Source organism: Populus nigra, chromosome 17 (genome assembly GCF_951802175.1).
Source record: "Populus nigra chromosome 17, ddPopNigr1.1, whole genome shotgun sequence".
Classification (NCBI taxonomy): Eukaryota; Viridiplantae; Streptophyta; class Magnoliopsida; order Malpighiales; family Salicaceae; genus Populus; species Populus nigra.
The window spans coordinates 13,449,959-13,461,832 of record NC_084868.1 but is presented as its reverse complement, the minus strand read 5'-3'; the positions used below and the strand labels follow the sequence as shown (position 1 = coordinate 13,461,832).

Sequence of the window (11,874 nt, the reverse complement as noted above, 5' to 3'; positions counted from 1 at the left end):
GTGAGAAAATCCTTTCGACTCATTACATGCTTCTGTTGCAGATATAGTTTGGAAAATTTGAGGGACTAACTTGTTCGAAGTCGTGCACATATTGCTAGTCATTCTTCAGTGTAATAATTCCTATAAGGTTTTGTTTATGAAGGTTTAGGTTGCTCTATATGCGCTTGTGTGGTGTGTGTTGTGGGTGGAGAAGCTGACAGATTTTTGGGTATCACTTCCTATCTGGTGTGTACAAAAATTTGTCAGCTTCTCCACCCCCAACACACACAAGCGCATATAGAGCAAGCTAAACCTTTATAAAACATAACCTTAAAGGAATTATTACACTGAGGAATGAATAGAAACTTCATCATTTAATATTTAACACTTCCTTCTTGATTTTGAATTTGCTTTATAAATTATTTTAGTTTTTCTTTTATAAGGTTAGATTACTATACTTTTAAATAAATATCAATATCTTTACATTTGATTTGTGTAGTCAAGTTTATATTTAATTTAATTTTATGAATGATTATTTTTATTTTTATTATTGTTTAATTAAGCGAAAAATAATATATTTTAAAAAAATTCTTAAATCTGGTGAAGTTCATTACTCGGATCATAGATTTTATTATTTAAGTCATGAAATCCAGATCCATTCAATATATTATAATTTTAATATTAAAAAAAAATTAGAATAATTTTTTTTTTCAAGTCAAACCATGTTTTTCTATTAATTATCCGGATTATTTTTGAAATCTTTAAGTAGACTTGGTTATATTGGGATAACTTTTATTTGAATTGAAAAATTTCAAGATTGGTCCATTGAATTAAATTTAATAATAATACCAAAATAGGTTTTTATGGCATAAATATTTTCTTTTACAATCAAAATACTTTTTATTCAAGTGGCGCCGTGTACACTAGTAAAAAGTAAAAGAGTAGCGGATAATGTGATTAAAGGAAAGGAGAAAGAGTGCTCGGAAGCAATTTCATGTTTGAATTCCCTTGTTCAACCTGATGATAATGACAGAATTGTTATCAGTCAGCAACCACCGAAAGAGCAAAAGAAGGCTATGAAAAGGAAGAGGTATTGCTTGACCTTGCTTTACTTGGACTCTTGGAATTGATGATTGAATTGCGAAATGCTTGCTCTTTTTAGTGGATGCACTGTTTATGATAAGAATTTGAAACTTTAGAAAGTGTTTTGTTGCCATAGATAGTGAAGACAAAAGAAATGTATTAAAAAGTAGAAATTCAATTTAAAATTATCTCATAAACAACTTTTTTTCATTTGTTTCCATCTCTTCAACTGAACACCTAGAAAAACAGGTTGTGATTCTTATAGCAAGTTATTGTATCAAGGATAATCCACTCAAAAGCATTTTCATGGGAGTTTTGAGACTATAACGTGCTGCAGCACGGTTGTCTAGCACTTACATCCTTTTACTTCTCTTCAAGACTGACCACTTTAATTACATGCATAGGAAGAGACATGTGGAAGGTCAGATCTCAAACACCATCATTTTTGTTTCTCTGCAACTTTCCTCGAGGTTCTGCTATCAATGGTTTAACGCAGTATGTAGCTAGCTGGGAGCTTGCTCTGAATCTGGTGTACTCTTTAATGGTTCTGCTATCAATGGTTTAACGCAGTATGTAGCTAGCTGGGAGCTTGCTCTGAATCTGGTGTGCTCTGTAATGGCTAAGGTCTATTTACAAACGACTCTTCAAGCCCTGCTGCTCAGCCTGGTTCTTTAACTTTTATACCGTGTGGTGGCTCTACTTGGTGGGTGTCAATACCACCACCTGGGCACTTTTGAATCCGAACTAGATGACAATCTCTTATCATGGTCTTACAGAATTGAAAACCTGAGAAGCCGGCACGAAAGACAAAATGTCTGAATCACCGCACTCTGATTTCCTCGGACTTGAAGTGAAACCACTCTTGACAGCTTTCCTATCTTTGCGTCAGGTATTTGTTTCCTGGTCTAGATAATAGTTATCAGAACTCATCCAGAACTTATCGAGAGAAGGGTTCAGGTCACGGGTCAATTCTAAAGCGAGTGGCTTGTATGTTTTTATCAAAATAATATTGTTTTGTTATTTTTTATATATAAACCCGACTTTTTTATCCGGTTCAACTAAAAACCTGATTTAAGTAAAAAGGATTCGAGTCTCTATTTCCAACATTAATCCACCAAGCCAGGTTTAATGATCCGGCATATCTTTCACGTGCATTCAGTTCTTAGTTCAACTCCTGAAATTCACCTAATTAGGCTGCTCATTATTATACAATGTCGGATGTTTGACCGATGCCGCTCCTATGATATAAGTTATGATGATCAAAATCAAAATTCTCTGCTTTGGACTTTCCTTTAATTCCAGTTTTAAGTGAAATTTCAACGAGAGAGAAGTTTGTCCTCCAGCTGCGTTCACCTTAACAGTTACCTCTGCTTCGCTGTTTTACTTGAAACGAGATCGTTACGCAGGAAACATCCAAAGCTGAATAAATTTTCTGGTGATTGAGAACAAATAAATAGCGACATGATTTCGATCTGTCAGAAGCTGTAGAACACATGCCTCCATGTAAGTAATTCCAAGCAGACCACAAAGAAAAGAAGGAACAAAGCCAGTTGCAGTAGGAAAACAACAGCCTATATGAAAGGATACATATTTGTCTTTTTCAAGTTAATAAGATTTTACAATTTGACTGTGGTTTCCTTCATTCTACTATGAGGGGGTTAGGCATTGGGAGGTCAAACTGACAACAAAATTAGCAAGAAAGCCTACTACATCCAGGCTATGGCAGCATAACTACAAAGATAACCCCTGCCATTGACCGTTGTTACATTTTCATTCTGATCATAGTAGAGTAAATCACCATGTCATCTAATCACAGTAATTCACAAAGGACATGAAAAAAAATAAACGAACGATAAACTAAATAAGTTCTTCACTATCTGTTCTACTATCAGAAGTGAGCAGGTGGTCATTGTTCCATGCACCTACAAGTAACAAGAAAGGGAAAACAAAAAACATAAGGTTACTTGTTTGGTATACATCAAATTGCACGCAAATTAATCAGCATATTAAGAGCAGAAAAGATAGCAGGTACACATAAAGTCTTAAACCCAATGGATGACAGAGTCCATAAACGTACATAATTCAAAAGGAGGCGTCAACACATAAAGGGAAGCAAAAGGGATTCAGGAACAACAGAGATTCTAAAGCTAAACTACTCGGATGATGATTTACAACTAAGCAGCAGGGTGATCAAATCACACCTGGAGGGAAATCATTAACAGGAAGAAAGTTACACTACAAGAAACCTGTACTTTGACTACCAAGGGGCTATGGTTTGGTCCTGAACCTGACATGATATTTAAGTTGTCAAATCAAAGGACAGAATAGAAAACAGAACACGTGGAAAAATGAACTTTTTGAGAATTTTACAAGCTTTAAAAAGGCTTGATATCATGAGACCGATAGTTTGATGCAGAAAACCAGCCCAGCTCTCAAGAAAAGACCAAAAAATGCATTAAAATAACTCAGTATTATATACCCAATCAAAAATAAAAAGAGAAGGGACTCACATCCACCATTGAGAAATTCAGCATGTATACAAGAAGTTTTATAATCAGTTTTTTTTTCCCACCAACTAAATCACAAGCACAGGAGCCACACGCAATATGGGAGCTTGTTGAACATACTAACCAGTCATCACCACAGAACATCATGACCGTTTGAATAAATGATGACGTGCTAACACCTCTCCTACCCCCACAGCAGATATGCTTTCACATCCAAGAAGATCACGAAGCTTTGTATCACATTGTATCACCATTGAATTTAACGGATCCTAAAAACACATGAAAACCATTGAACTTTTACATTAAAGTTAACTTATCTATAAAAGAACTGTGTTTAGACATCGATGCACTACAAATACGGTTTGTTGGACAAAAAAGGCAGTGTATAATAACAGAGAGATTTGCACAAAACAAGAGGTATATGCAGGAAAATTAGTTGAGGGAAATGGATGTAGTAAACTTTAAGTGCTCCCAATATGGAAAGTCATGAGTAGGGAAAGGGATGAATATATACACTCATTACCCACCTCCAACTGTTTTAGCTTTATGTACTCCCAAACACGTCTGGATGCTTCTGTTTGGGTCATTTCCCTCTCAGTAGTCCCCAAAAACTCAGCAAGTCCTTCAGATATTACCACAGGAGATGCAGCAGGTTCTTTATTTTCAGTTGTGGTCTCAACATCCACCTTCGCTCGCTTGGCTTGACCAGATTCCTCTGTGCAAATATTCACAAGAACAAAAAAATAAATTTAACCTTCTCAAAGTCACCACAGCGCAACAAAAATATGCTTCACTGTAATGATCACAGTACATACTTGATGGTTGAAGTGGGATGATATGTTTAGCTAGCAGCTTATTCATCTTAAACATATCAGTGCAGTCAGTCTCAAAAACCACGCGCAAAGCATCATCACAAATTATCTTCCTCTTGTTACTTGGATCCTGGAGGTTGTTTTTCCTTATGTATTGCCACAATTGCTTCACAATCTGAACACACACACAATGCACAATTCTTAGAAACAATAATCACTCCATAAACAGCACAGCTGCTCAACCAAACTAAGAAACGAGCCTGGTCAACAGCATACCTCAGTCCTTGGCAAGGCTGGCTCCCCAACAACGACCTGAAGTTCAGGTGAAACACCACACACTTTGTTTAACCCACCAGGTCCACCTCTTCTTTTGGATCCAACTGGAGTACTGCTGCAAAGTAGTAAAATCCAAACACCATTCAATCTCCATAAACGGTCACAACAGATTCAAGCTCCAATCAAACAAAATCACCAACGGCCCAAGATCATCAACTAAAAAAACCCAAAATAAAAACTTTCACACTAACCATAAGCTAACAGATGCCCAAATTTTGGATTTTTCAATTTAGCAAAAAAATAGCATTAAACCTTCAATTGGGTCACTCTTTTAACCATTGAAAGTGATAGTTACTAATATTTTTTTAACCCTCTCTGTCTTTTAGTAACTATAAAGAATTCGACTTTATAACAAAATCTTACCAATTAAAAATAAATGGAAACTGCAAACCCTAAAATTTGAAAATAAACTAAAATAAAATTTTTCAAAATGCAACAGTTAAACCCCTAAAAACCTAAAATTGATCCCTAAAAAACACTAGAATCGAGAAATAACAAAAAGTCCTAAGCTTTTACCTCTCTTTAGCCACTTCATGTGGAATATCCCCAACATTTTGCACATGCTGCGTCTGCCTCTGCTGCTGCTGAACTTGCAACTGAGGTGGCGGCCCTGGTGGAGCCACCACAGCTTGCGGCTGCCTAAAGTTAAGGTCCTGGGGAAAAACCTGGTGCTGTTGGTGCTGCTGAGGATGCTGCTGAGGGTGGTGGTGAGGGTGAAGGGCAAAATGGGAAGGGTGAAATTGTTGTTGAAATTGGAGGGCAAAATGGTCTTTTGGGGTCAAATGAAGAGTTTGTCCTTGCTGGAATTGAAAAGCTTGCTGTGATGGAGGCGGTGGTGGTTGTGGCGTCAGTTGTGGATGCGCGGTGGTGGTTACGGAGGCGGAGGCGGAGGCGGTGGTGGTAGGGTGGGGGCGGAGGAGCAGGTTAATTTGGTCACGAATAAAAGCAGCTTTGTGTGATAAATCTAACCCTAATTTAGCTTCAAGTTGCTGTACGACACCGTTTAATGAAGTAACGGTGCTGGGGTCTGATTGCCGCAGCACCGTCTCTACTCCTTTGGCTATTTCCTGGTCTGTCACCATGGCTTGGCTACCTCTCTTTCTTCACATATATTTTTAACGGAAAAAACGGACACAAACGGTAACTCTATGTGTCTTTGTCTCTCTAAACAATTCTCTCTCTAGACAAATTCTGTGTGTTTCTGTCTCTCTCTACACTCTCTCTGTCTCTCTCTTTATAATTTTTCGAAAGGACGGAAATGACCTCTCATGTTTTTAACCTGAAAAGACGGTTTGCCCTGTGTAACTGCTGGGTGGGTGGGTGAGGGTGGCAAGGGTAGAGTGGGTATTTGGGGAAGTCCACTGTTTCTCGAAGTTCTAAGCTGTGATTTTGGGTGTTTGAAATGACGGTTTGGGGTTTGTGGGGGTGGTAGGGGGAGGAGGCAGGGGTGGAGGATTCGAAGGTGGGAGTTTTATTTTACTTTAAAATTTAAAAAGGAAGAGATAAGAAAGAGAGTGGGTACTTGAAGAAGATGTAATTGACAATGGGAAATGAGATAATAAAGTAGGTTGAAGCATCGTTATTACAGCAGTTAGATATTTTAATAAATGTTTTTTTTTAAATAATATTTATTAATTTTTAAAATTTATTTTTAATATTAGCATATCAAAATAATTTCAAGAAAACAATTAAAATTAAATTAAAATTATTTTTTAGAAAAATACTTTTAAAACATAAAAATAAATAGACTTTTAGATTTAAATCATGGGTTAGTTTTGGACAAAAACTTATAAAATGAATTTATTGACTACATGAATCCTAACTAAAAAAAAATCTAAAAATTATATATAAAAATTAACATATTAAATCAACCTCAATTTTATTTTTATGTGTTGTGGGGGGGGGGGTTTAAAAAGAAAGAGAGAGAGTAAGTTGTGCAACCTAATTTCAATAATTCACATAATAATTAAATAAAAAAACATTTCATAATAAAATAAATATAAAATGATAAATACATTAAAATTTATTCTTACATGACTAGATATAATTTTATGTACAAGTGTAGCATTCATTTAAAATATTTTTCTTTAGTTACTGAGAGGGGTTAAAGTCTTGAGTCCCATGAGGGCAAACAATTTCACAGAATTAGCTAGCGTGCTTAATGATGATGATGATGATTTGTTGAAGAACGAGCGAGGGTATATTGGTAATTGAGAACTGAGTTTGGAATTTGGATGATGGGTAGTTTGATAAGAATATAGTGGGGTGGGTCAACAGCAAGAGAATGTTGATAAAGACTAGAAGAGAACCAAATTGGTGTTTTCTTCAACAAGATAACTAACCTAGCAGCTACCACTTTCATCTCTTGCGGCAACCACTGTTTTTTAACTTGCGGGTTGACCCATCATCTAAGTAACATGGACTCGGGTTTGAATAAAAACACAACAAAAATTGACGAACCGGTGTGATTTTATTAAACTTGAAAAAATTGGTTAAAAATTATTAATTCTTATTTTATTTTTTATTTTTTTATAAAATAAAATAAATAAATTAACCTGAGTTAACTTGGATTTATTTACCTGCACATGATTGGCAATAACATCAATTTTGATTAGGGTGTAAGAAATAATTTAATCCAAGTCTTACCTTGTTTTTCTTGCTCTACTTTTTTAGGAAATCACCATAATCTTCATATTAGCCAATAACTTTTATATTAGTCAGTAACAAAAAAGAATACGAGTTACTAGATTAACGATTAGCATGGATCATTTGTTTTTATTAAAATAATATTTTTTTATTTTAAAAAAATTATAAAGGTAGACTTGGCTGAGTTTGATCCGGTTACAAGCAATCCCAACTAGATTAATTAGATTTTATTAAGTCAAAAAAATTTATTCATCCAAACCATGAAGATTTCCTCACGAATCTACAGAAAATTACAAAATAAGAAAATAATATTGGGGGGGGATTGAGACCTGAGTTGTGATGTTTGTGTCACAATCATATCTTTGCGACTAAAATAAGCAATTATGTAACATCACACAAGTCTAGAAGTTGTCAAAATGTGATGAAAAGGCTAATACATATATATATATATTAGCAACATAAATGGACAAAGGGAGGATTCGGCTTCTCTTTATAGGGTTTGAATATATTTTCTTACAAACAAGACAAAGACAAAAGGAAGGAAACAAAACAAATTAAGAGCATGCGATGTAATGATGCAGACTCTATCACCTTTTTCCTCCTGTTGCCTCCACTTTGAGCAAAGCCTATCTGTGGTCCATGCTCTCTCTCTCTCTCTCTCTCTCTCTCTCTCTCTCTCTCTCTCTATATATATATATATATATATATATATATATATATATATATATTGCTGGGAAACACAGCCGCTGCAACACGCAAATATAAAATTAAAGCAAGGCCATTGAAGAAACCCTGCTCGACAATATCTAGATAGAGGGAGGAGGTTGAGTAGCTAGCCGGGATGAGAATAATATAAATTTTATTTTAAGATTTTATTTAAAAATTAAGGTTTTAGATTGAAATGATTTTTTAATATGGTATTAAAATCTTGATAATTAAGCGATCACGAATTTAAATTTCATCATTTTTATTTATTTGATAAAAAAATTAAGTATAAAATAGTATAAATTTATACATATTTTAAGTTTAAAAAACTTTCACGTAAAAAAAATATATTAGAAAATAATTTGTTTAAAATAATATATTAAAAAATAATATAAATTATATATTAAGAACTCATATAAAAATTTAAACTATTAAATTAAGAAAATTATTTATCACCATTAAATACCAATTGTTATAAAACGTTAAGCTATCTATTAACCTTGCTAAAGAAAATTATTTATAATGGTTAGAAAAATACAAAATGTTGAAATAGAAACACACGAGTATCGCTGTAACAATCTTAAATATGTAATAATAGTCATCTTTCTCAAATTGAATCAACACCCTCGCCTTAAAATTTCCAACACACACGTGTGAAAGCACATGCACACAATCGTGCATGTATATACGTGTTGATTCAATTTGAGGTGTGTGTTGGAGTACATGCACATACATACATATCTACGCATGCATACTAGTACATATATGTTGTACTCATTAATACATATGAGCACCATCCTCATTGTAAGTTCTTTTTCAGTAATTGTGGGTGTTCAGATCAGTTTACATATACTTCAACTAATTATTGAAACCTTAAAATTAATAATTATGTAAGCCTCTAGTAGTTCTAAAATTTATAATACTCGAATTTATGACTTTTAAGAAGTACATTCTAAAGGTGCGTGTAAGATGGACCATGTAAGCTTCCATAAGGGTTTTTTTTAATGTTGCTTGTAAATACAGTTGGATAATATTTTTTAAATTTTTTTATTTTTTTAAAAAATTCAAAATAATAATTTTTTAGTATTTTTTTTATTGTTTGATATAATATTAAAAAAGACATTATTATGTTGAATTATCAAATAAAAAAAACTTTACAAAACACCATACACAACAAATCCAAACACTAAGTTCATCTCTATTTCTGTTGATAAGAAAGTTAAGACCATATGAGAAAAGTGATGGAAAAAAGAAAATTATTGAGCTAAAAAAAAATTAAATTAGTTCAAAGCCCAAACTACATATTGACATATTGTCCTAAAAATTACTAACGGGCTTACCAATTTATATCCCCAAGCCCATGTTCTCTTCAGCTCTATCACCTACATGTCTCTCAAGCTGTAGGCAGAAGGGTAACACACCACCACCATGGCACAAGTTCTTCACATAAACCCTCTACGTTCCTCAACCCGACCCGAATCAAATGGTACCCTATTCCTCAGCCAGAGCCAGAAGCAAGATGTGAAGCACAGCTGGACCTCTTTGCAGAGAGAATTCAAGTGTAATGGCAAGTTTACTTGCCTTTTCTCAGGCGGTGGCAGAGAGGTACGGAAAAAAAGTTTGCTCCTATATGATTTTTTTATCACTTTCTTGGATATATTGTTTCTGAGTTTTGTCTCTTTGGATGCGAATTAAGGAAAATTTGATCAGCTAGTGATAAAGGTTGAAGCTTTAAGGTTTTTGATTTGGAAATTAAAAACCCATGTTTGGGTTTTGAGTTGATTGAAAGCTGTCGTTTTAAATGGTGGGTATGGACTGTGATAATGGGGTTTAAGGGGCTTTTGAGCTTGCAAGTGAATAACTTGTCCGCTTAATTATGGAAGATGAGGGTTAGTAGGTTGTTTGCTTGTCAAATTGTAGAGTTCATGAAGTGTTTTATTGAGTTGGAATGGAGTGATGGTTGGTTGTTTGAATGGATATGGTTTTTAATTTCAGATATTTTCTGATAAAACTATGATTCTTGTAAAGATTTTGAATGCTTGAGTGTTAAAATGATCTTTCGATTGTTAGTTATTAGCTTAACCACTGTGTGCGTTTGTTTCCTAGTTATGAGTGATTGAGTTCCAACAAAGTGAAATATTTAATATGGTTATAATGTGAATGTGTTTATGTTAGTTGCCATGCCAACTAGAATTACCATTATCATATTAGGGACCTCAAGCTACCAACTAGTAGGATAATCGGTAATGTATTTGATAGTTATGCTAGGCCTTTGTTTTTGTAAATGTGGTAATTTGAATAGCTTATTCTGCAATTCATGCGGAGGATTCTTGTTGCTTAACTCTAGAGGCCAAGGCGATTCAAGCTGTTGTACTAAGCCACCAGTCCTCTTACCCTTTCTCCCATATTCAAAGATGGTTTTGATCACTGAACTGGACCTTCAGCATCAACAACTTTATGACATCGTGATGTCTTAGAACTTTAAATTCACTAAGGGTCTGTTTGCTTGTACAAAAGGGTAGCCTGGTGCTGGAGGCTTCTGCTTTGTGTTTCTGGTTATGTGAAGGTTTCACATTTTCTTGTGTATTGACTTGCATTGTGTCCATTAATCTTGGTGATTGCCTGTCCTATCAAACCAACGGTCATAACCAGGTCTAGATGATGGAAACATGGCTAACGAAAATTGTTGGAAATGGCTTTCTCAGGTTTGATGAAAAACTGAGATATATGCAAGGGAGTGTTGTAATCCAACTGTTTAGAGGCTTTCAACTCCAGTCTTTTGACATGCCTTAGAGTTTAGATATTGTTGATCTCTGTATTTGTTATGCTATACGGGATAAAAAGAATAGGAGGACTCAAGATTAAATGTGTTTGTAGGTGTGATTAAGCTGTCTTATTTGTGGCTGCAGGAACAAGCAAAGAAAGCTTTAGAAAGTGCTCTTGGTGGAAAGAAAGATGAATTTGAAAAATGGAACAAGGAAATTAAGAGGAGGGAGGAAGCAGGTGGAGGGGGAGATTCTGGTGGAGGAGGTTGGTTTGGATGGGGTGGACGATTTGGCTGGTCCAATGGTGACAATTTTTGGCCAGAAGCACAGCAAGCAAGTCTTGCTGTCCTGGGTATTATTGCCATGGTGAGGTTTTCCCTTCACAATTCTTGGAATGCTGTGTTTAATTAATTTCTCTCTCCCAATTTCTTATGATGTTATATTACATGTACAGTATCTCATAATTGCAAAAGGTGACTTGATCCTTGCTGTCATGGTCAATCCTTTGCTATACGCTTTGCGAGGGACAAGAAATGGGCTGACTTTTATGTCATCAAAAATGTTGAGAAAGGCATCTCCAGATGATCCTGCTGATTTTGCTGGTGCGTTAAAGAATGGTGTTTATGTTGAAGTTTCAGCTAAAGAGAGTGTTAAGAGAAAATGGGGAAGCAATTGATAAGTTATTTCAGGCTGAAGCATTGTTTCATCCCTCCACTTGATTCTGGTGCATCTATAATTGTATTGGACAACTGAATCACAGATTCTTGAGAACGCAATTTTAAATTGTGAAGATTACCGAGCCTGGCTGCATAATGTTTGAATATTCAGCCACTAGAGTTGGGGGACGTGCTTCCATCTTTTTGGGGGCATTTTGTATTTGAAATCTAGTCTGTCTTCTCCCTGTAACATCAAGGTCAAGGGTTATTCGAACATCAAATGGAAAGAGAATTGTTCCATATTTTGTCAGTAACATTCAAGTCTACTCTTCTGTAAGATGCATCATTTATCATCACTAGATAATACATTAATTTTGATAGAGTA

General features: G+C 34.9%; 2 protein-coding genes across 3 annotated transcripts; one reads left to right on the top strand and one right to left on the bottom strand.

Moving 5' to 3' along the window:
* Window positions 1-2,612: 2,612 nt before the first annotated feature.
* LOC133676512 (uncharacterized) lies at window positions 2,613-5,941 on the bottom strand. 2 transcript variants are annotated; one of them, XM_062098191.1, is made up of 6 exons: window positions 5,234-5,941; window positions 4,658-4,769; window positions 4,385-4,556; window positions 4,097-4,284; window positions 3,694-3,838; window positions 2,613-2,984 (listed from the first exon to the last, which is right to left on the bottom strand). In XM_062098191.1, exons 1-5 carry the CDS (start codon window positions 5,797-5,799, stop codon window positions 3,713-3,715), a joined length of 1,164 nt encoding a protein of 387 aa, XP_061954175.1. In that variant the 5' UTR covers window positions 5,800-5,941; the 3' UTR covers window positions 2,613-2,984; window positions 3,694-3,712. The 2 variants fall into 2 exon arrangements, with proteins under 2 accessions (XP_061954175.1, XP_061954174.1); XM_062098190.1 differs by having other exon boundaries at window positions 4,658-4,772; window positions 5,234-5,940.
* A 3,491-nt stretch (window positions 5,942-9,432) lies between these two features.
* LOC133676758 (uncharacterized) lies at window positions 9,433-11,874 on the top strand. The gene is made up of 3 exons (XM_062098491.1): window positions 9,433-9,673; window positions 10,978-11,199; window positions 11,288-11,874. Exons 1-3 carry the CDS (start codon window positions 9,497-9,499, stop codon window positions 11,507-11,509), a joined length of 621 nt encoding a protein of 206 aa, XP_061954475.1. The 5' UTR covers window positions 9,433-9,496; the 3' UTR covers window positions 11,510-11,874.